A 25578-nucleotide genomic window follows, 5' to 3' on the forward strand; every position below is an offset into this window, starting at 1 on the left:
TTTTTATTTATTTCTTGGGGTGCAAGGTCAAATGTTTCGATCGTTTTCTAATAATTGATATCAATTATCATCAAATCCGGGTCAAGATATGGAGTTATGATAATTTAGCTTGGGACATTTTCTTCTCTTGAGTTTGTTGAGCATGGTAGACTAACACCTTCAAAGTCCAAAGAGGCTGCAAAGGCAGCATTTAAAATGAAAAATCTCAGTCGCAGATGCATATTCATGCTAGCTCCCAACTTCAAGGGGAAAAAAAATAAAACAAAGATGAGCCTCACGTGCATGAAATCATGCTTCTTTCTTCCTTTTCTGCTTCTCTTCTCTCCTTCAAAGCTCATCCCTGCAGAGGTTCAGACACCATCTTCCCTGGCCAGTCTCTTTCTGGCAACCAAACAATCAGATCTTATGATGGTGGAACATTTGAACTGGGCTTCTTCACTCCAGGTAACTCTCGAAACTATTACATTGGGATATGGTATGGAAGACTACCCACTAAGACAGTAGTTTGGGTAGCAAATAGAGACCAGCCCCTGTCTGATCCATCTTCTTCCACGTTACAACTTTCCCATGATGAGAGGTTAGTCCTACTCAACCAGTCCAAAACTGAAATCTGGTCAACAGATGTGAACTCTACTACGCCTGATTCCACCATTGCTGTTCTTCTTGACGATGAAAATTTAGTTGTACTAGGGGGGACAAATTCCTCCAGTGTGGTGTACTGGCAGAGTTTTGACCACCCAACTGATACATGGCTGCCTGGTGGGAGGATTGGATACAGCAAGCTTACCAACGAAAAGATGTTCCTAACTGCATGGAGCAATCCAGAAAATCCTGCACCTGGGATTTTCTCCTCCAAGGTAGAAGTGGTACAGAATGGAACAAGTCATGACTTACTATGGAATCATTCTAAAATGTATTGGAGTAATGGGGAGTGGACAGGGAAGAACTTTGTCAATCCTAATATTTTTGGATTGATATTTTCTAATCTAGATCCAATCTTAATCCATTCAGACCTTGCCCATGTCAACCTAAATCTCAAGAGCATGAATTGGACTCACTCAAGTTGTAATCCTAATTTTGTTGATTACGAGTCAGGGTGATAGTTCTGAGGCTAATTAAGCAAATATCTACCATAAATTTATATATTAATTTGCAAAAATTAGATTTCTAGCTAAATGAATATTATTTATAATTGTTGATTTGTGAACCATGGATTGATTGGTAAAGGATTTATGGCATGTTTGATTATTATTCTCCACATCGGAAAGAATTGTGGTATCTTAATGTGTTTTACACTTTTTTCTCTTCACATTTAAAACCCAACATTTTACCCCCTAAACTTACTAAAAACCATTGCAAACCCTTCATAAAATTATAAAAGAAATGGATCTTTTCCGTACTTTGGTTCAAACGTTAGCGTAAAATTGGGTAAAACCAACTTTAAATTAATAGGCTTACTTAAAATAAAATTTTCCAAATACCTTCAAAATATAGTAACTATCAATTTTGATTTTTTATTTTAGAAAGATATTTGCATGACTATTGGTAACATTTGCATGCAACCGTGAAACGTGTCGACTTTAAACTTGAATAACAAACTATTTATTGACTTTTTAATAAATTTAGGAGGTAAAATGTTGCATTTTAACAAATTTGACGAGGACCCTTGTCCCTCACTTTCATTTCTGTGTACTTATTCTCTTCGTAGGTATTAACAGTATACTAGAGTCACCAAAGATATTGGTTGAATCCAAGAGTAATGTTGATTCGGAATATGCCTTAAATTCTGAAATTTTCCATTTTTTCACAATCAACTGGATAAAATATCAATAGATTTTGCTTATCCCTGTGAGAATTTCTGGAAGCAATTTGGTGGGTACTTGATATGATATGCAGAACACTCCTAAAACAGCAGAACTGGTAACGTTTATGGATAGATATTGTCTTTCAAGTAAAAGATTTAGTACCAAAGCCCTTTGCAATAAGCTATGATACATACATCTTTCCAAAATAGGATGAAAAATTACATGCAGCAAATCTTGGATAATAGTTGGCCAATTATTGAGATTGATGATCACAGTGTTTCTGTTATCTGAATCGCAAAGAGGGCATAGACCTTTATTTCAAACTCATGCTGAGGTATGAGTTTGAGCTGGAAGAAGCCTCCTGGAAAATAATGGCGCTGTCAGCTGTATTTCTTGGGAAAAATTGCTGGAAAAAACAAGGGATTGGAGGTGTGCCCATTTCATAGACTCCTTCCAGAACTCGAACTATCTGACCCATGGTTGGCCTGTCCTTCTCATCATCTTGAATGCACCAACAGGCAACTTTGCAGGCTCTAGTCAGGTCTTCCATATCGGCATTACCCTCTAGCCTTTTATCTAACAAGGTAAGAAAATTGTGCCCTCTGTTCACCGTATTGGCAGCCCGAATGGGATAGTAATCATTTGTCCCATCATCTAACAGGTTTCTGTTTCTCCTTCCTGAGATAATCTCAAGAAGGAGCATTCCGTAGCTGAAAACATCAGCTTTTGGTGTGATAGCTTCACCTGAAAGCCATTCTGGTGCAAGGTAGCCTATGGTTCCTCTCATTGTTGTCAAAACCCGGCTAAAGTCTCGTCCCATAAGCTTTGCAAGACCGAAATCAGCCACTTTTGGGTTGAATTCAGTGTCCAGCAAAATGTTCTCCGGCTTGATGTCACAATGTATGATGCAGTCTCTGCATTTCTCATGGAGGTAAGCCAATCCTCTAGCAGTCCCAATTGCAATGCTGTATCTTGTTTTCCAATCAAGAGTCTTGGAATCCCTTTGAAACAAGTGAGATTCTAGGGAACCATTGGGCATGTAATCAAAGACTAGACATCTTTTTGAAGCTTTTGCACAGAATCCTCGAAGGCGGACAAGATTAGCGTGTTGTAGTGTTCCCATGCTTCTCACTTCTGTACGGAATTGCTTCTCTTCTTGCATTAGGTTTTTAAGTTTCTTCACTGCTATGGCAGCTGAATTGGGCAATGAGCCTTTGAAAACAGAACCAAATGCTCCTTCCCCAAGTTTTTCTGAGAAGTTCTTTGTTGCACTTTGTAGATCTTTGTACTTAAAAAGAACCAAAGAATTGTCACCTGCCCCAAGTGGACCGAAGGTTCGCCTCTGTCTCCTGTGGAGAAGAATCAGAACAATGCTAAAGACCAGAAAGAGCCCTCCAATTGTTCCAATGAGAATCCAAGTGACCTTCTCCCTTGTGGTCTTCGCTCTAGTGGCGTTTGTTCCAGTTTCCCCCAGCTCAGATGCTGCAATTCGCACATGGAAATCTCTTCCACCCTCATTATCAGCATGGAGCTTTTGTAGATTAAAGAGAGCTCCTTTCCAGATCAAACACCCATTATCATAAGCATATGCAGTGCAAGAACAATTGCTCAAGCAAGTTTTTTCACATTCCTCAGGCTTCGTAACTGTCAACTTCTCTGGATCAACTGGAAAGGCTGTATTGGAAATCACAAAAAAGGTGTCATTCCCTCCATTTCTACATTGCAGAGGGGTCTTCCTCGCACACCCATCTGAATGGTCTTCCAATTGCCAATCTTTAAGCACAGTGGGTTCAAAGCCTTGCATACACTCACAAAGAGGTTCCTTTTGAGTATTGCAGCTACTGAAAGCTCCGCAGAAACCATAGACTTCACATTGTAGTGTCGGCCGCATCCATAAGATAGTCCACTGCGTGAAGTCTTTTCCCCAAACAAACTGCTTGAACTGCCCAGTGTAATCCACCAGGAGTCTAGTGACAGCCGAAGGGACACCAGCATCATATGTGAAATAGCTTTCATTCTCAGTCTGCACGAACCTGAAATTTTTAATGTAATAGTCTCTTTCTATTTCAGGAGCATTGACAAAGTTCTTGCCAGTCCACTCCCCACTACTCCAATACATTTTAGTATGATTCCATAGCAGTATATGACTTGTTCCATTCGGTTCCACCTCAATGGAGAAAATTCCAGGTGCTGGATTTTCTGGATTTCTCCATGGAGTCAGAAATATCTTTTCATTGGTAAGCTTACTGTATCCAATCCTCCCACCAGGCAGCCATGTATCAGTTGGGTGATCAAAACTCTGCCACGCCACACTGGAGGAATTTGAATTCCCTCGCACGACTAAATTTCCATTGTCTAGAAGAACAGCAACAGTGGAATTAGATATATTGGAGCTCACATTCGTTGACCAGATTTCTGTTCTGGACTGGGTAAGTAGGACTAACTTCCCTTCATGGGAAAGTTGTAATGTGGAAGAAGATGGATCAGAGAGGGGCTGATTTCTATTTGCTACCCAAACTACCGCCTTAGTGGGTAGTCTTCCATACCATATGCCAATGTAATAGTTCCGAGAGTTACCTGGAGTGAAGAAGCCCAGTTCAAATGTACCACCATCAGATCTGATTGTTTGGTTTCCAGAAAGAGACTGGCCTGGGAAGATGGTATCTGAACCTCTGCAGAGATGAGCTTTGAAGGAAAGAGAGAAGAGAAGCAGAACAGGAAGAAAGAAGCATGCTTTCATGCTAGTGAGTCTTTTCTTTTTTTCTTTTTTCTTTTTTTGGGAATGAGCATGAATTTGCATATGCAGCTGACATTTTTTTCCCCTTTTTTACTTTTCAAATGCTTTGTTTCAAGACTTTTCTGCTCACCCATGCTCAACAAAGTCAAGAGCAAAAACTCCATAACTTGACCGGCATTTGATGGGAAAACTGATTGAAACATGTGAGGTTGCTCCTCAAGAATAAATAAATAATCCAGAAAAAACCCATCCACAATCCAAGCGACAAAAGGGCTGTTAAGGTAATCATTTTTCTCATAGGACTCCATTTTCAAGTGTTTCATTTATTCTGCTTGACTTGTATTGGAGTAAAATAATCTTTCATATATACATTTTTTCCTTTCCTTGTTTTGTTGCCTATCTTCCCCTTTTTGGCATTTATATTGGCTAACTCTTTGGGTATGTTCTTTTAGGTTGCTAGAGGTCAGGTGTGCTGTGTATGCATAATACCTGGAATTCAAAAAATCATTTAGTATATAGTAAATCATTACTAGTGAATATTAAGGTATTGGATATTGGCAACATTTGAACTTCTCATATATATATATTTTTTTAAAACCATAAACAAGAAATAATATCAACCACATTTAGCCAATGTTGAAATTTCTGAAAGTGGTATAATACACATTCCCATTTTGAATGCAGAATGGGTGAACTCTTGTTAAAATTTCTGATAAACGTGAGGACCATCTGCAGTCATATTGGGAGGCAATTGGCAGGCTTCAATATGGACTAATCTTTGAAGTTCATGTGCTCAATCAAGTAACATTTAGTATGAGAAACACATTCATATAAGCTATGGTAAGTAAGACACCAAGAATTTGCTGAGTTTATTTTGATTCATATCCTTTACAGGCATGGCCACCCTAAGGATTCTGCATGAAGTGAATCTCTGACTTGTAAGCTAATGAGATGCGGAATGCAAACACCCGTTGGAAGGTACACCATTACTCATGAGCCCTTCAGTACCTGAAACTCATTGAAGAATTGATGCTTCAAGCTTCTAAGGTAGCTGAGACATCAACCCATGCTGATTTATAATATTGGAAGAAGTCTCCTGGAAAACAATGGCACCATTGGCCAGCTTTTCTGAGACTTTCTGGAGATACTGATGCCTTAGAGTACCACTTCCGAGACTCCCTCCAGAATCTGAACCATCTGCCTCATAGTTGGTCTATCTTTCTCATCATCCTGAATGCACCAACAAGCTACTTTTCAAAAGACGGGTTTATTTTATTTTATTTTTTATATTAAAATTTACTTTACACTAGCTGGTGTTCCAAAAAATAAGATAGTTTTAAAAGTACTTTTTGTGGTATGATTTTTTTGAAAATTACTATACTAGTGCAAAGCCCCATCAAGTTGAGGTGCCATTGAATGTGGGCATCTCTTTCAAGTTCATGTATTCAATCAATCAAGCTTTAGTATAAGAAACACATTCGAACAAGCTTTGCATATTACATTAACACATTTGTTTTTCACAATCAAATCAAAACTACATGCATCATCAAATCCACCTTCATTTTTGTTGGGGCATGGTGGAATTGATATATGCTGAGTTTATTTTGAGTAGCTGATTCGTATCCTTTGCGGGCGTGGCCACCCAGGGGATTCAGCAGCTACTGCTTCAAAGTCCTAATAAGAAAGAGTACTCGATCTTTGACTTGTAAACGACTAAGATGGAGAATGTAATCACTCACTGGAAGGTACCCAAGTACCATATTTTCACTACCTGAATCTCATTGAAGAATGACTCTTCAAGCTTCTGAAGAAGTCTCCTGGAAATTGATGGCACCATCGGCTGGATTTCCCGAGAGATTCTGGAGAAACCGAGGCATTGGAGGTGTACCCACTTCTGAGACTCCCTCCAGAATCTGAACTATCTGCCCCATTGTTGGTCTGTCCTTCTCATTGTCCTGAATGCACCAACAAGCTACTTTGCAGGCTCTGGTGAGCTCTTCCATGGTGGCATTACCTTCTAGTCTGCTATCTAACAAGGTAAGAACATCGTCTCCTCTGTTTATTACATCAACAACTCGGGTGGGAAAGTAATCATCTGTCCCATCTTCTAACAGGTCTCTGTTTCTCCTTCCTGATACAACCTCGAAAAGCAGCATTCCATAGCTGAAAACATCAGCTTTTGGTGTGATGGCTTCACCCGAAAGCCATTCTGGTGCAAGGTAGCCTCTGGTTCCTCTCATGGTGGTTAGCGCACGGCTGAAGTCTCTCCCTATGAGCTTGGCAAGCCCAAAATCAGCCACCTTTGGGTTGTGTGCAGCATCCAATAGAATGTTCTCAGGCTTGATGTCACAATGTATGATGCAGTCTCTGCATTTCTCATGGAGATAAGCCAATCCTCTGGCAGTTCCCACTGCAATATCATACCTTGTTTTCCAGTCCAGGATCTTGGAATCCTTTCGAAACAGGTGATGTTCTAGAGAACCATTGGGCATGTAATCAAAGACTAGACATCTTTTTGAAGCTTCTGCGCAGAATCCCCGAAGGCGGACAAGATTGATATGCTGGATTGTTCCAATGCTGCTTACTTCCGTGCGGAACTGCTTCTCCCCTTGTGTTAGATTTTTGAGCTTCTTCACAGCAATGACAGTTGAGTTGGGCAAGGTGCCTTTGAAAACAGAACCAAATCCTCCTTCTCCAAGTTTTTCGGAGAAGTTCTTCGTTGCTTTTCGCAGATCCCGGTACTTAAAGAGCACCAGAGAATCCTCAGCTGCCTCGAGTGCTTTGTTGGGTCGTCTGTGTCTCCTGCAGAAAACAACCAGAAGAATACCAAAGAGCAGAAGGAACCCTCCAATTGTCCCGATGAGAATCCAAGTGACCTTCTCTGTGGTGGCCTTCTCTCTAGTGATGTTTGTTCCAGTTTCCACCAGCTCAGACGCTGCAATTCTTACATGTAAATCTTTTCCACCCTCATTATCATCCTGGAGTTTTTGAAGATTGAAGAGATCTCCTTTCCAGATCAAACACCCATTATCATAAGCATATGCAGTGCAGGAACAATTGCTCAGACAAGCTTTTTCACATTCCTCAGACGTGGTAACAGTCAAATTCTCTGAATCAACTGGAAAGACTGTGTTGGAAATCACAAAAAAGGTATCATTTCCTCCATTTCCGCATTCTAGAGGGGTCTTCCTCACACACCCATCTGAATGGTCTTCCAATTCCCAATCTTTAAGGACAGTGGGTTCAAAACCTTGCATGCACTCACAAAGAGGCTCCTTCTGATTATTGCAGCTACTGAAAGCCCACAGAAACCATAGACTTCACATTGTAGTGTCGGCCGCGTCCAAAAGATGGTCCACTGCGTGAAGCCTTCCCCCCAAACGAACTGCTTGAGCTGCCCAGTGTAATCCAGCAGGAATCTAGTGACAGCCGTAGGGACACCAGCATCATAGGTGAAATAGCTTTCATTCTCCGTCTTCACATGCCTGAAATTTTTAACGAAATAGTCTCTGTCTATTTCAGGAACATTGACGAAGTTCTTCCCTGTCCACTCCCCACTACTCCAATAGATTTTAGTATGATTCCATAGCAGTATATGACTTGTTCCATTTGGTCCCACATCAACGGAGAAAATCCCAGTTGCTGGATTCTCTGGGCTTCTCCATGGAGTCAGAACTATCTTTTCCTTGCCATGCTTACTGTCCCCAATCTTCCCACCAGGCAGCCACGTATCAGTTGGGTGATCAAAACTCTGCCACAATACACTGGATGAATTCGACCTCCCCCGTACAACTAAATTTCCATTGTCGAGAAGAACAGCAATGGTGGAATTAGGTGTAGTAGAGTTCACATCTGTCGACCAGATTTCAGTTCTGGACTCGTTGAGTAGGACTAACCTCCCATCATGGGAAAGTTGTAATGTGGAAGAAGATGGATCAGAGAGGGGCTGGTCTCTATTTGCTACCCAAACCACTGTCTTAGTGGGTAGCCTTCCGTACCACATGCCAATGTAATAGTTTGAAGAGTTACCTGGAGTGAAGAAGCCCAGTTCAAACGTTCCACCATCGGATCTGATTGTCTGGTTGCCAGAAAGAGTCTGGCCTGGGAAAATGGTGTCAGTTGCCATGGAGGGACCAGCAAAGAAGAGAAGAGAAAGGAAGAAGAATGCCTTCATACTAGTGATTCTCATCTCTGCTTGAAGCTCTAGACTTATGCATGGGTTTCCTTCCGAAACTTGAGACTCCTAATATACTTTGTTCAAGACCTCTGGGGTCAACCACGATCAATAAACAAAATGAATAAAATACTCTAACTTGGCCGAAATACGATATTCCTTTATGACATGTTCCTCTTCACAGGCTCCGAGACTTCACTGTGAATCTGTGACCATACCCTACACATGCAAAACACTACGCTAATAAGTAATATTATAATAATTGTCTCTCTGCTTGAATTTTACTTTCTCCCTCAATTGTCAATATTTGCGGTTCTTCTGGCCACTAGCGCTCTAAAGTCCGAAATGATTGATTTAGTAATGAAAAATAAACCCAAGTTGATAATGATCACACTATTTAGAACTGACCGAATATTTAACGAGCTTTTGACTTGGTAACCAGAAGCAACCCAGTGCTGGTCACTACATGACGAGTCGGTGCTTCTTGATGTGTCGAACATGTCAAAAAATGACGAAGCAGCACGACCTATTAACAAGAAAAATGTTATAATATTATCAGTTTATCACTCTGCTATATTGGATTCTACTGATTTTTTGTTCAATGGAGTTTCAGGTATGGATTTGAAACCCTGCCTGTTCAAATTATCATTGGTGTTTTTCTGGAGGTTCAGGTTGCGATTGAACAAATTCCCTGTGAAGGAGCCAAGTGCTTAGGACAGACAACAATCCAATTTCCCATACATGGAGCTACCTCTACCCCTTACCTTAGGTTTTTAGAATCTTAATCCTGTCTTATATATGACTTTACATTTTCCCTCAATTAGCTCAAGCTTTTAAGAAGAAGAGTGTAGGTGGTCTCGCATCATTGTGACATCTATTCTTATTTCATTAGCACTATGCAAGCTTTTCTTTCCTTTCCCATGCAAGTTTCTAGGAAAAAAACCCACTTCAAAAATCAATGAAATTGGAGAAGGAATCATCCCCATTTCCTTGGTTTCATACTATCAAGTCTGTTGGATCTTATCTACTTAAAATCCAGTCTAGAACTCATGAAGGGGTGGTTGATAAGGAAGCTGAAAGTAAAATAGCATTGACAAATTCAAATTTCTGGCTGTATTCTAGTCAACCCATAGGAAAAAATGAAGGGAAAATCCAAAGTGGCCTGAGATTTTCAAACAAAATAAAATTGGACTCATTCTTGGTGACCACAAAATTTTTAAAAAAAAAAACACTAATAGTCAACTAATACAACTTTTGACGGGTAGAGAATTGACTTGGATTTTTGGTAGTTTGAAAAAAAAAAAGAAAAAATAAATAAAAACATGACTGCTCTTAGACTCATAGTGTGGGGGTGTGCTGAAGATTGCATTGGAATTTCGTTTTGTTCTTTTTAGGAATATTTTGCTTGGATGTTTTGGTGTGATTTCCCTGTTATTTGTGGCATACTTCAAAATAAAACCTAATACTAGTAAAAAGGAAAATGAAGGTGACCCATGACAAAGAAATCAAAATTTTAGGCTATGTTTAGCGAATGTTTTTTAAAACCGTTCTTAAAAAACTGTTTTTAAAAACTATTTTTTAATGTTTTATAAAACAAATGTATGTTGGAAAATCTCCTAAAATATTTTTAACCTATTTTTTTATATTTTAAAATAACATTTACATATAATGTTTCATTTTTTAACCATTCTCCGCAATTTGTATAATTATTTTTTAAAATAATATTTAAAAACAAGTAAAAACGATTAAATGATGTTTTTTGAAAATATTATTTTTTTTGTTTTTAGAAATAGAAAATTGTTTTTTATTTATTGGTTGTCAAATATGTTTTCCTTTTAAGAACATAAATTTGTTTTCAAAAACAATTATCAAACAAATCCGAAATATGTTTAGATACATTTATATTTTAAGTGAATTTAAATATATCTTTGCTTTTCAATCATAAAAATAAAAATAATAATACATTCTCTATAAAAATATAACAAATCCTATATAAAATGTTCTTTAAATTTAAGATTTTTTAAAAATTTAAGAATTTTTTTTTAACAAAGTTTAAAAAATGTTGGTCTTAAAATGCTTGTGTGCTTTCACGGGCAATTACCATTATTCTCTATAATTAAAAATAAAAATAAGAAATGTATATAAATAATATCCAATAAAATGGGTTTTTATTTTCATGAAAATAATATTTTTAACTTTTAAAAAATAATTTAAACATAAAAATTACCATGGGTGATATAAAATGTAAAACAAACCCACAACATGACCAACTAACCAAGTTGATATGGATTATCACACAATCCTAAAGTTATGTTTGGTATTTGGAGAGTAATAAGAAAAGAAAATATTAAGAAAAATGTTTTTTTATGTCGATTTTATTATAGTATATATATATAAAGAAAATTAAATATAATTAAAATAATTAAAATATATGAATTTTAAAATTATTTAATTTTTATATAATAAAAAACAGTGAATTAAATAAAATTAATAAAACATATATAAATAATTTATTAATTTTATTTTTATTCTTATTTTTTACTTTTCTTACCTTCCACCCTTCATCTCTATTTTCTCCCCCAAATTTTCTTGAAACCAAACATACCCTGAATGTATCTCTTATCAGCTGGGGTTTGGCACCTTCTCTATTTTTTTATTTTTTATTTTTTCATTTTTCTATTTTTGCATTTGGTGGCTGTTTGGTAGCAAACATCAATGAGATATGAATGAATTAAGTACAAATCGGGGAATCTGTGGACTGCAGTTCTTTGTTTGTCTCTGTCTCCCAATGAATTATTTGGGCCTAGCTGGGATTCAAAGGATAAGAACGAACCAAAGTCTATTGGAAGTACAGAGATGGATGTACTTTTCCAATAAAGATCGTTTGGTGTGTTTATTTAATACAACAACTGCCTTAATAAAGGCATGAAGCTGGTTCTTGCTCTTTTTGGTATCTGCCAAACAAGTTATAAAGATTTTATTGAACTTAGAAAAGAACAATCTTATTGAACTTCCAAAAAAGGGTTTTTGACTTTTCAAGAATGGTTCCAAACAGGGCCAAATAAGATGAGGATCCCTGTTAGCAATTATTCTAAAAGACAACAATGTCTCCATTGTTTTAGTTCTGGTGTGGAGACATTGCATGAGGGGTAAAGAGAGAACCTTACAGCCATTGTCTCATTTGTCTGATGGAATGGCACTGATCAAGGGGAGGATGGAAGCCAGTCGAGTGTTTCACCAGCAAACATTGGAACAATATCCCCAAAGGAGAATGAGTAGGACTCTGGCACCTTCCATGGGGTCTTGCTCAATTTGATCTTTGATGTGTTTCTTGGAAGCCCATAGAAGTCTGGTCCATTAAAGCTCGTAAACGCCTCTAGCTTGTCGAGTGCACCTGCCTAAAATCACCAGCATGTTTTGCAACAAAGTCAATTCACTTAAACGCCTACATGCAAATGAGGGTAGATTTTTCGTCTTTAAGAAACAAGAAATGTTTGACATAAATGAGCATATCCAATCCATAACCTAGAAGAACCATGCAGGACAAGAGTCTAAGCATTTCAATCTTTAGAAATGCATTCAAGGCAGCAGGTACAGGTCATTCAGTACCAGAGGCTTAGACAGGCAAGCCATGTACTCTAGAGATTAAAAATCAATGGTTGTGGAATAAACAGTGTTTCATGGGTAAGTCATGTGATCATTTAATATTGCAGATACTGATCTATGGTACCATAGGGCTGCCACAGAGCAACCCAGCGTATCAGGCTGACCAAAACTTCAATATAATGTCAGAACTGGATCGATGCCCCTTCAGCCGTCTACTAAAAGAAGTTCACTATTATTTGCATGTCATCTATTGGTGGGCTTTATTCCTAATACAGCCAAGCCAACTAAGATTTTCATTCAGACATCTACAAATTCATCAACCACTGACAAGCATTCATGATTTTACTTAATGCTGCTAATCAATGTGAGATTTTAGATTTTCCCAACCATAAAATGTAAAAGCAGATGAAAAATTAAAAGAAAAACAATAACATAATACACCGGATGTTGAGAGAAATTACCTCTTCGAACACCTTGGCATATAGTGACAAGGCAACAGGGGCATTGTATATACCAGCACATCCACAAGGACATTCTTTTCGTCGTCTCTCATGAGGGGCGCTATCAGTTCCAAGGAAAAATTTTCTACTTCCACTAGTCACAGCTGACACAATAGCCTGTCCTGTAAGAAAGACAAACAAATGGGCTCAGAAACCAAAAATAGTCAAAAGGAATACTGCAATTGGTACAGACAAAGTTCTTCAGAAATTGCAAATATCATGAACCAGGTTAAGTACAGATAAATCACTCCCTATAATGCCATAATTGGAGAATTCACAATATCGCAAATAATTCCTGGTAAAACCAGATACTTCTAGAATGCTAGCACATGCTCCTCCCTTATTTTCTTTAACGCAACTGCCATGTTGCATTCAAAGTTCATTCATAAAAATTTTCCAATATATTGAACTTATTTTTTGTAAGCATCATCACAACCACTGCCCTCACATGATATCTTCCAGATAAACCATAAACTGCAAAATATTCCAAGAGTTAAGTAATTCCCAATACTTCAAATTTCAGTATTCTGCATTTGAAAGCAATAGCTTGCTCCATTAGATGATCTAATATTCTTTGAAAAAAATTATCCATGCACTAAACAAGCTAATACTATACATTTCCGAAGAACAATTGCATCCTCAAAGACATCTTCAACAACCTTTGCATCCAATAACATAGAATGCACAACTAATAAAACATGATATGCATTATTGTGTTATTTAGTTCCATGACAAATATTCATTCCAAAAGAAAAAAACAAAAAAGTGTCCTTCTTACTGATTTCCTAATATTTGATTTGAATCAACAAGAAAGCCTTCAATTTTTAATTTTGTTTCCTTTAACATCAACAAAGACCATGTTCAGTGGTTTCTGCTACCAAACAACTAAATCAAGGTCAAATTTTTGGAATTTAGATCCTATAAAAAGTGGATTTTTTACATACACCTCCAGTATCAACTAGAAATTTAGGATAAGAAACTCAAGGTGTTAAAGGAAAATTTTGATGATCTGCCTTTGCATGTGCAAATTGCTTTTTCATAGTGGCTCTGCAAACCCTGCATTTTTGCTGGTAAGGACTCTTTAAAATGGACAAGATTCTTTCTTTCCAATGGGGATTTCCTGTTTTCTATGGCATAAGCCCTTCCTGTTTCGGATGCTTCAATTCTATAGCATAGCAACATCTAGAAAATCCATGAACACTTCCAATTTTAAGGAATGCAGAGTACACTAGTATTACAAGGTATAATTTAAACCCATTCAAATTTTTTATGGAAAACACAAATAGATCAGACACTTTCAAAGAGTCAGACAAGTTGCATTATATTTCCCAAAATGACCTATATTAAGTAGTCAAGGAGCTAATAACAAGGATAATCCACTTGTTGCATTTCAACATGAATAAACCCAAAAGTGAAGGCATAACAAAAATTGTCAGGTGTGTTGTGGGGCAATATTTTAAACAGTGACACCTATGGCACAATTCATCTTACTAAAAATCTTCATTCCAAACTCAGGCAAGTAGCATACCGATCAGACAAACATTCATGCATGCTTCTTTCCATTGATAAGTTGCATACTAGATGATGCCATGAAAGCATTAGGTTTCTAATTGATAAGAGCTAAGTTAAGACGTCATAAGTTAAGCATTAGGTTCCTAATGGAATCCATAATCACTGCTTTGTGAGAAAATGAGGACAATACTTACTATGTGTCTCTCTTTTAAGTACTGGAAGACAGTAATTGTGTGGCTGCAATCCTCCTTGAAACAAAGAATTTCTATTCAGAACAAGATGCTGTGGTGTAACGGTTGCTGCAACATATCCTAATAAACACAATTGAAGTGAGATAAAACGACTATATCTAAAAATGGGATAAGAGGAAGGATTAATAAATGGATTAAAACACTCCCAGAAAGAAGAAGAGGGAAAACAATGGAAAGAATAATGGTGATGGTGAAAATAGAAGTGATTAAAGATACCTTCATTGCAAGACTCAACAAACCTAACAGCATCCATGGTTGTAATATGCTCCATCACAACCTTCAGCCGTGGAAATTTCTGAATCAAAGGTCTTAAAACAGTGTCAATGAAAACTTTTTCTCGATCAAATACATCAACCTCTGGATTTGTAACCTCCCCATGGACCTGTAAATAGAAGCTCAAACAGATAGGTCTTGGTTCTAAATGGTGTCTTCTCCAGCTGGTTGAATTCACACTAATCGAGAAAGAGTAAACTAAATTGAAATGTCCTACTTAGAACCCATGTAAAACTGTGTTTGGCTTAGCTTTTTTTTTTTTTTTGATAGATAAACACAGAAAATTTATTAAAAGAAGGGAGCAAGAAGGCAACCCGAAGCATACAGGGAGTATGCACGAGAAGCCCCACAACAAAAAACACAAGGAAGCATACACTCACCAACCCTCAATTAAAACCCAACCAATCAACAAAGTTAATTAAGGAGCGGGGTTCTCCATCTAAACAAGTCTTAGACCAAGAGAAAATATTACAAACGAAGGAGTTTTTCAATCTTTGGATCGACAAAGCCTCATTATCAAAAACTATCCTATTTCTTTCTTTCCAAACCGACCAAAATAAACAAAGGGGAGCTGCCCGCCAAGTCTTTCCATGCTTCTTGTCCACAAAGGAAGCGGACCAACCAAGGAGAGTGTCTCTAAGCGGAAGGACCCAATTAACCCCAAACAACGAAAACACAAGATTCCACAACACCCTCGCCTTGGGGCAATGAATAAGGATGTGGTTTATTGTCTCCTCATCATCACAACATAAGAAGCACCTGTTTGCTAAAATCCAGCCCCTCCTTTTGAGTTGATCTTGGGTTAGCACCTTCCCCAAGAAGCTTCCCAAGCAAAAAAACCCACCTTAGTAGGCACGCAAGGGCTCCATATGATTCTCCAAGGAAACGGGACTGCACCACTAGAATCAAGAGTATTGTAAAGGGATTTTACAGAGAAAATCCCATTCTTAGAAGCATTCCACAACACTCTATCCTCCATCCCAACAATAAGCCTCTTTCCTTGAAGGAACGAAAGGAGGCTCGCCACCGCCTCCATCTCCCAATCATTAAATGGTCTAGAGAAACAAGGATACCATCCCCCCGCATCCCCATAGAATCCCAACAATCCGCTACCCACGCATCTTGAGAGACCGCAAGGGCAAACAAAGAAGGAAAAGCCTCTCAAAGGAGAATGTTTCCACACCAAATGTCCTTCCAAAATTTCACCCTTCTACCATCCCCTACAGTGAAGGAAATGTTTTTAAACATCAGAACGCCTTCCTTTCTAATTTCCTTCCACAACCCCACCCCATAGCCTTCCCTAACCTCACGAGAGATCCACCCTCCTCCTTCTTCCCCATACTTCCTACTGATAATAAGCTTCCAAAAAGACTCTCTTTCAGCTACTACCTTATAACTAGTAGATTTTGTCAATTTATCCTCAAGCCTTTTGTCATTTGAAGATTTACAATTGCTTGTCCAAGTCTTCAATTAGTAAAAGGTATTGCTTTTAAATTGCTTTAGAAAAAAGAAAACAAAAGGTTAAGAGGTATTGCTTTAAAACAATATCAGTGGGGATCAATAATGGCCTTATGAGAGTTGCACTCAACAATTTAAAGGTAAATTCAATCACAGTGATTTTCATTCACTATCAATTGGGTACTATTGAGTAATATGTTTGAGTTTCACTACTCTAGAGATTACTACAATATATATAGTAATTTCATTGTTTAAAAAAATCTTTTCTGGATTCATTAAGGCAACCATGTGTGTATGAATTGTCTGTCAGTTAAAACACATTGTCACTAGGATTCAATTCCTGCAACGCTGCTATTTTGCACATTCATTTCATTTGTTTAAAAAAATCTTAGAATGTGACTTATACTTTCACTTAGGGGCAGAAGCTGTGGTCACATGTTATAAGCCAAAAGTTCACAGGCCGCCTTCCAAAAGCAGCAACAGATGAAGTTAGGTCTCACCAAGGAACAACATATTTGCTTCTAGGAAATTTAAATCATGTCTTGAGTATTCATCTTCAAACAAGGAATGAAAATTTTCAGTTGCAAATGAAATAGAGAAGGTAAAGTACGAAAAAAAATCTATTTAGGGACTGGTGGAGTTACCAGTAAAGGCATATTCTGCTCAACCATCTCCTCAAGAACAGGAAGGCACTTCCCAAAAAGATCCGTAACGCCATCTTGAGAATTTGTTGTAGCACCAGCAGGGTACAACTTTACAGCAAAAACTACCCCACTATTTCCTGTTGAAGCAATTAGCATTTTCATATAAACCGCAGGTAGAAATATATGAAGGAAAGGAAAAAGCAACAGGAATTCACATTAATAAAGATGTACCACATCAATTTTCACTAATGGCAGAGATAATTATCATAAGTGTCCAATTTATTAACCATGATGTTGAAGATCATAAAAGATTATTTCTTGTGAGATTAAAATAATTATGAAGCCATGGAAGTCAATCTAGAGAAAAAAATTTAAAAAGAAAAGAAAAAATCCCTAAGGGATAAAATTACAAGCATCCACGGCCAGGGAATTTTTTAGAGATATCCTCCAACTGTCATTCAAATGGAAAGGAACAAATCCACCACTAGGGGAGTTTACAGCATTAAAAATTACAAGTGTTGTTGTTCATTTATATTAATAAACTGTCCAAACATTCCAATATTTCAAATTTTAAGTTCTGGTTAAATCAATCAAATGGATTACCACCATATGCCACTATTTATAGCAGAATATCATGTTGTAAAAGTTGCATATATATAATTAAGTTAATAACCAATTTTCCTAAAAGGATATCAAGCAATACCCCCCTCACGTGTGGACCCTTACCTGCCATGGAGCAAACAAGTTACAATTTTTTTATCACAATTATTAGATGGATAAATTGATGAAGGGAGGACATAAACCTGGAACACCATGTTAAGCAACCAATTTTCCTAAAAGCTTAAGTTGTTAGAATTTGGGCCCACAATATATGTCATCCTCCAACAAGTTATGTTAAGATAAAAGCATCAAACAAACAGAGTTGTAAAAATATAACTCTTGAGTTTTTTATTAAGAGAGAACAATGAAAGCTAGATACAAATAACTCCTCACAGGGTATTTATGGACAATGATATCAGACTCTATTCTATCTTTAATGTAGCTAATTAACCTAATATAAGAAAGATACCAATAAATTTGGCACCAAAGCTAGACTCTTCAAACTCCTAATGCTCACTCCAATTTCTAGAAAGGACTCTCCCCTTTATAATGCTTCAAATGAGAGAAGGTCGACATGTGCTTCTACAAGGAAAAGGGCTCCAATTAAATTGGACAATAGGCCAACTGACTAAGGAGCCTAAAAAACACAGCTAAAATTGAAGGAAACAGGTACCTTCAATGGCTTTAATTCAGACACTAAGACACAAAAACAGGTGCAAAGTCACAAGGTCAATAGTGACCTACTTACTCTTGGGCCAATGATTCCACATGGATTTCTCTCACACCTGACATTTTTTTTTTATCAATAAATGAGAATTGTATTAAAAAGTGCCAAAAAGGATGCACCAAAGTACACCTCTCTCACACCTGACATAAGAAGATAGAGTGAGCCCACCAATATTTCTCTTTCATGCATAACAAACCTTCTCAATTTTGTTGTCAAAGCAGCAACTCTTTTTCTATCCCTTATTTCCATATTTCATTTTCTTCTATCATTTGCCCCCTTTTTTCTTCCTCAAGTAGTGATGATTGCATACGATGACAGGGGTGGGGATGTAACTTAAAAAATTGCAACAAGTGGCAACCAGCAAGACTCCCCATCATTCTTTTTTATTTTATTTTATTTTTCCCTCTTTTGTTTGTAACATTTTAAGGCAAAAACTGTCACTTGTCCTTTTTTAATTCTCCTCAACTCCAGGTAAAGAAAACGAAATTCAATTCCTTTCCCTTAAGCTCCCTCTTACCAAACAGCTTATTAGATGGTAGTACTCACTGAAACTACATAAAAAACAAACTAAATCTTGATCACTAAGAAAAGAGTAGAAGATTAACTCTAATGGACCTTCAGCATGTATTTACAGAAAATCATCGAAAACTCTAACTACCAACAAAAGAATGTATAAAAGGTGCATGCGCATAAACTAATGCAAACTGCAACACCTGTTCACCAGTAGAAATTCTAGAAAACAATATAATCATATGACTAAATGACTATACATTCGTATTCTACACTTTTATAAATGTAAAAGCAGCATTAGCAACAAAAGTTACATAAACCTACAATTAAATACTCTTTAGTAACTTTGAATTAAGTCAAATCAGAGAATTGAGAGGCAGGCAACGAATAATCTTCAGAAAGTAGAAACAACTAACAGGCTTTAAATCACAAGCTGTGGCTGGACTCACTGGCAAGCTTGATCTCATTAGGACTTGTTTTATCGGTCAAATATAGTGTCATAAGAGGGGTGAAGTCACAATTGGCAGGCAGTGCTTTCAATATGGATTCCCGATAAGCCACAGCAGCAGCAGTGGTGGTAATGGGGGTTTCAGATTTGGCATCACTATTCCCCTTCCAAAATGACTTGCGCTGTAAGAATTAATCATGGCCAGATTAAATGGAAATCATAATATTCACAACACAATTAACCCATTCAATGAAAACAAGCAAATATCTATTTTTCCGAGTCGGTATGATATACATCAAGACCATAACTAAAAGAGCGGGATAATCATCAGTCTAGTTTGAAAGAGCATGCTCATAAAAATAAAGTGACCTGTGAGAGACAACAGCTTCAAGAAGGTCACCATCTCGTAGATGAAGATGCCAATCATCCGGTTGAGTTAAAGAGAGCTCCATCCTTGCTCCTTTAACTTTTACCTGGTTAGGCACTTCAATCCTTGCAAAAGGCAATATTGATGCCTATATTACAAAAAGGTTACACCAAAGTAAGGACAAAACATATTATTATTTCATAAGCCATACACTAAATTATCAAGTGTAAAACTGTGAAAGTCAAAACTGCCCCAGTACTTTTCCTGGGGACCATATGTAAAATCTAGTTAGAAATTGAAGATTAAATTGGTCAAAATATTAATATGCATCTTTTGAATGCACAGAAAGAAAAAAATGAAAATAAAATTAAACACTAACATTCCAGCAACAACAGTATTTCAGATGAAGAGAGAACTATGATTACAATTACATAAACGGATTCCAGTTTTTAGATGCATTATGGTAGGTCTTTTTATCCAAATTTGAGCCTCGTCAAACCATAAACTTATCAGGTAGAATCCAACATGCACTGAACATGAATACACATAAAAAGTATCAATGCCACCAAGAGCCACCATTTAAATAAATAATAAATCATAAATAAATGAAAACATACACTCAATGTAGCACCAAAGGCAAATCAAAACACAGTTGCAATAGTAAGTTCACCAAAAAAAAACAAAAAACAAAAAAAACTCAAGGCATATCTGGATGCTTTGATGACATTTTTGCTGAAGATTCATAACAAAGTGATGCTTTTGCATTCATGTCATATGGGGACTCTTTGAAAAATATAGGGGGAAGCAATAGCAAGAGGAATCAGAAATCATTTTAGATCACAATAAAAAACCCTGAAAATTCTAAAAACCAATATGAAGCACAAAAAAGTTAGGAATTTTTTTTTTTTTTATGAGTTCAAAAAAGTAAGGAAATTAAAGTCAAATACATATGGGTGTTCAAAGGAATCTTGAAAAAACATTACGCACATATACATGTGTATGTGTGTAATTTACAAAGAAAACCCAAATCACCATTCTAAATATTAGAAATGTTATTTACAATCCCTAAATATATGAGACTAGGTAAAAATTGGATGGCTAAGCTTCCCAAATTCAAAGGTCAAGTTTCATGCCTAATATGCCATCACCCCAAGATCATGAGAGCATACTAGTTTCAAAGTTAGAATACCTAGCTATTCAAAAATTATTGCTCAAAATTAAAATTTATAGAATTTAGTCAACATGATTATTTTTTCTCATCCAACCCATAACCTATATTTTCCATGGCCCATTGCATAACACCCTTGGCATTCCGCTAAACAACTCCATTTTTGGTATTCCCCTAAATAGCTCCTCTTTTTCCATTCAACTAAATTGAGACTCCTATTTTGTCAGGATATGAGATTCAAAATGTCATTCAATATCTCCATGCAAGTTGTACGGGGTAATTCTTTTGTTATATCAGTCCATCAATCCAGGTTAGACAACTGTGAGTCCTTTATCCATGCTTGAGCACTCTTTTATATAATATATATATATATATAACCAGCTTATTTTTGTCAGTCCACCATTTATCAAAATATTCAGATTCCTCATTGGTACTCTCTTATATGCTCTTTCTAACAAATCTCAGCTATATCCTTTAATCTTTGAAAAGATATTTTCATGATTGACAAGAAGCCTGCATCATAAAGAATGGCTATCCATTCTGTTGTCTTTCAGATTAAAAACTTGTATGTAGACTAGGAAAATCTACATGATTAACTAAATTCAGACAACATGCTCTCTAAGAAAATTTAATTCATAAGTAACAACCTAAAACTAAGTACCATATTAACATAAGAGGAAAATTAAACATACTTTGCAAGGAAATGCCACTGCCTTTATCATTCCAAATGCACTGCAAGAAAACCTAAATCCTCTCCTGGATATGAAATATTTATCTGCTCAAAAAGAAAAAGATGATCAAGAAAATGAAAACCCAATCTGTTCTAGTGACAACTACAGAAATTGCAGGGGTATAAATGAGATTATGTGGAAACTACAAAGAACACGAGCAGCTAGATGACATGAACAGTGACATGATCGATCACTGTTAGGAACTTCTGAAACACTCAAAATCATTGTTTGGCATAGCCAGCGAAAATTCTGACATGTTATGAGTTCTACCTTCATATCCTGGTAATTGTAGGCTTGTGAATTCTTATGGATAAGGTTGTTCAATACAACATCTAACTAAGAAGTAAAGGTCCACTACACATATGATTGCAAGTAGCAAAGGAATATAAACTGTTATCACAGCCTGACAGATTCTTGAGATGCCTTCACCACTGACCTATGATAAAGATTCTAGCACATTTGAGTTGCCACTAGTCAATCTGCCACAGAAATACCATTGGTGATAATGACTTGATATTTGTTACTACTTTTGGCTTCCATTTTAAACCACATCCTGAGTCAGACTCCAATGAATCGCTTTTACCTCCTCAAATGAAAGATTTTGGCCAGAGAAATCTCCTTGAATTAGAAGTGTTTGCAACTAGACAGATTTCTTCTCCATCCAAGTCATCCAACTAACATATATACAAAATAACAATGAATCGAAGTACCTAACAATTAATCCACGCCAAATAATTATGATCGTGTTTCTTTTTTTTCTTTCTTTCCTTGAGTTACTCTCAAGTAAAATGTAATAATTGAAAAAAAGGGCACCATAGAACACAGTAACTATGCTCTACTCTCTACCTAGTAACCACTGCTATATAATTCCATGACTAGGGATCATCAGGTGATGGAATTTTAACTGAACCACCATTACAAACTCATTTCAAGTCGCTATGTGAAGTCGCATTTGGGTTTTGGCCTTATATGCATGTTCTGAGTAGGAAGAGTCTATAAATTATCATTTCATCTTTTTCATCCTGGTATCTTTCTCTTTTGACAATAAACAAAATTTTATCAGATCAAAGGAAGAAAAAGAAGCAAAAAGCCCTTCTAAGCAAAGGAAGCAACACAGGACCATAGACAACCAAACAAAAGAATTCTGCTTATTTACCTATTTGCTTATTAACAAAGACAGCCATGTTTGCTTACCCCTTTGCCTACCAAGGAGACAGGTGCTTACCTAAGACCCATATAATTGCTTGCACTTGAAGAGACTGACCTCATACAAGGATAATCAAACCCTGCTACCAGAAAGCACCTGTTAAAGAAGAAACATGGATTAAAGGACTCATACAAGGCTTATTCCAGACCTATCCCTCTGCATACTTCTAAGGCTTGAACTCATCACTAAGTACAAGACCTCTAAACGCAGGAGCTGTCCATTGAGTCACTATCAGACGTCAAAATAATCTGGAACACCCCTAGCTCAACTAAAGTTCTAATACATGGTAGACCCTCTTTTGGCTAGGACATTGGCCTACCTCATCATTTCTTATTTTTCTTCTCCAACCAGAAAGCACTCAAAAGTCTTTAAATAACGTTGATGTCATTATGATTTCTTAGACTAGATTTTCCTGCTCAAAATTCACAATGTCTCCCTAGTTAAGCTTTCAGGAGATGCTGAATTTCTGTTCCATTATTTTTTCCTTACCAGAAAATCAGGTATCACTCTGAGCAATTGATTTCTGTGGGTTCAAATTCATGCTTTACCATCTTAATGCATTGTTGGTACAATGTCCAATAGCTGCCAATTAAGCTGAATTGGGTCTTAGATAGATACAACAATACATGTCAATATGGATCCTATAAAAATTTCCTTTCATATTTTATTATGAACTTGAATCCTTTACAGATACTAACAAGTAATGGGCTCAGAAGAAGTTTCATTTTATATGTTGATGAGCTCTTCCTACTTCTATTATGTTGGATTTTTTTCCCTATATCTTTTCTCTCATTCACTTCCTTTCCTAAATGCTTATGTTTCAGTCAGCTCTAGTGTGAAATTAGTCCAGAATGTAATCACCCAGTTCTATGAAGAACTTTTATCAAACAGTTGATGTGCACTTTGAAAAAGCTAACTGCGCTATCAAACCTGATCTTCCACCATCTTAACTCACCTAAAATGCAAACTATCGTATCAATCAAAAGGTCCAGAAACAACTAAAATGAAAAAAAAAAATGTATGCGACGATTACCACCAAAGCAATGTAGACTTCCCAGAGAGACAATCTGGTATACGCTTCAACTGTCTGGACACAACCCAGACTCTAGATCCAGGCTGCCTTTGTTCACATACATTCATGTAAACGTTTAAAAAAATAAATAAATAAACTAAATGAAATTAAATTAAATTAAAAATGTGTTGTTTCACCTAGGAGTCTGCGACTTGTGAGCGGTTGCACCCAAACCCATGTGAGCCGAACCTTTCTCCACCATTTTATTAATTATAAAAATATATGGTTAAAAGGAATCAATAATCCCTAAAATCTAATCATTGTCTTTCATTTTAAAAATAAAAATAAAAATTATTTTTTTTCATAAATGTCTTTTATCGTATCTATACCACCTATAAAAATATAAAAATATGAGCTGTTTTTCATTTTTTATTTCCAAAAATACCCTTTTTCAATACTAATAATCAATTTAATTGAAAATTTAATCTTTTTAATTAATTAAAATTTTAATTATTTGACGACTAAAAGCAATTGCTATCAGAATACAAGAGGAGTTGATGGATAACCTTTCAATCCGTCAACATAATCCATTATAAATTTTATTCTCTTTAAACTCTATTAATATTGATTATGATATAAAATTTTGAAAATTTTTTGAATCATTTCATTTTTCATCTTTAAAGTTTGAAAACTTTTTTTTTCTTTTATCATTCTCTATTCTTTTCAAATTTTTCTCTTCAACTTCTTTTTAATCGATAAATTTCTTACTCAAATTAATTCATTTTTGTTCTTATTTTTATTAAAAAGCTCTTATATAAAAGGAAAAAAATATTTAAACTATATATAAAATAATTAACACAAAAAAACTTACAAATTTAATATAAAAGAAATAAAGAATGTCTTTAAATTAAAACTGTTAAATGTTACCAAGTGGTATTTATATTTTTAATCTAACAAATTTGGTTAAAAAATAATTTTATTATCATGGAATTTGGTTTTGAAAAGTGTAATCTTATTTATATATAATCCCAATTATTATTTTTTTAAATTTGGTTTCATATTTAATTCAATTATTTAATTTTGAATTTCTACTTCGTTTTTATATAAGTTTCGAAATAATAACTTCACATACTAATTTTTTTTCTTCATATTCTCTTATATACTTTGGCACATCTACACTTACTAGTTTACAGAAAAGTTTTTTAAAAAATGGCTATTTACCAAAAAAAAAAAAAAAAAAGACAAAAAAAAAGTATTTTTAGGTCAAATTTTAAAATCTGGGTTGAAAATCCTTTTAATCGAATAGCCCTTTATTATATTGTTTTAAATGTGAGAAAAATATATATAAATAATTACAAAAATAGTAATGCTTTAAAAATATATAAAAATTTGTTTATTATCATCATCGTAAGCATCAGAAACTGAAATCTTTCTCATACACAGCAATCTTTCACTGCGTCAGAAGGTGTCCTAAGATTTTCTGGTTTCATCATCTTCCTCATTCATATAATTCCAAAAATAAAAACAAATTCATAAATTTTGAAAACAAAAACAAAAACATAAAAATAAATCCTTCATATTTAGGATATGAATCAGAAAGAACGTAGCGAAAACATCTTCATCACATCGAGGCGATCACCATGCATCATAACTTTCATCATATTCATCCATACAGTCAGGAAATCAAACGAATACGAAAACCCCCAATTTTTAAATCAAGCAAAAAATCTAATCGAAAACGAACGAAATCCAAAGGAGAATCAATTGCGGAATCAAACAACTTCTATCAAAAGCCCAATACTTAAATCCAACGGAAGAACCCAACCGAGAAAGAATGAAATCAAAATG

The 25578-nt window shown here is 35.9% G+C and overlaps 1 protein-coding gene, 2 non-coding genes and 2 pseudogenes across 3 annotated transcripts; all 5 read right to left on the reverse strand.

The window, feature by feature from the left end:
- Nucleotides 1-1909: 1909 nt before the first annotated feature.
- Nucleotides 1910-4545, reverse strand: LOC117926070 (G-type lectin S-receptor-like serine/threonine-protein kinase At2g19130). The gene has a single exon (XM_034845154.1). It carries the CDS (start codon nucleotides 4543-4545, stop codon nucleotides 2119-2121), a length of 2427 nt encoding a protein of 808 aa, XP_034701045.1. The 3' UTR covers nucleotides 1910-2118.
- An 898-nt stretch (nucleotides 4546-5443) lies between these two features.
- Nucleotides 5444-8837, reverse strand: LOC117926467 (annotated as a pseudogene).
- Nucleotides 8838-11727: 2890 nt separating this feature from the next.
- LOC117925825 lies at nucleotides 11728-23597 on the reverse strand (annotated as a pseudogene).
- A 1540-nt stretch (nucleotides 23598-25137) lies between these two features.
- Nucleotides 25138-25231, reverse strand: LOC117927400. Its single transcript, XR_004653330.1, has one exon. It is a non-coding gene; the product is annotated as a small nucleolar RNA snoR31/Z110/Z27 (small nucleolar RNA).
- An 84-nt stretch (nucleotides 25232-25315) lies between these two features.
- Nucleotides 25316-25399, reverse strand: LOC117927401. The gene has a single exon (XR_004653331.1). It is a non-coding gene; the product is annotated as a small nucleolar RNA R32/R81/Z41 (small nucleolar RNA).
- Nucleotides 25400-25578: the final 179 nt, after the last annotated feature.

The sequence above is a fragment of the Vitis riparia genome, chromosome 12, assembly GCF_004353265.1.
Source record: "Vitis riparia cultivar Riparia Gloire de Montpellier isolate 1030 chromosome 12, EGFV_Vit.rip_1.0, whole genome shotgun sequence".
Taxonomy (NCBI): domain Eukaryota; kingdom Viridiplantae; phylum Streptophyta; class Magnoliopsida; order Vitales; family Vitaceae; genus Vitis; species Vitis riparia.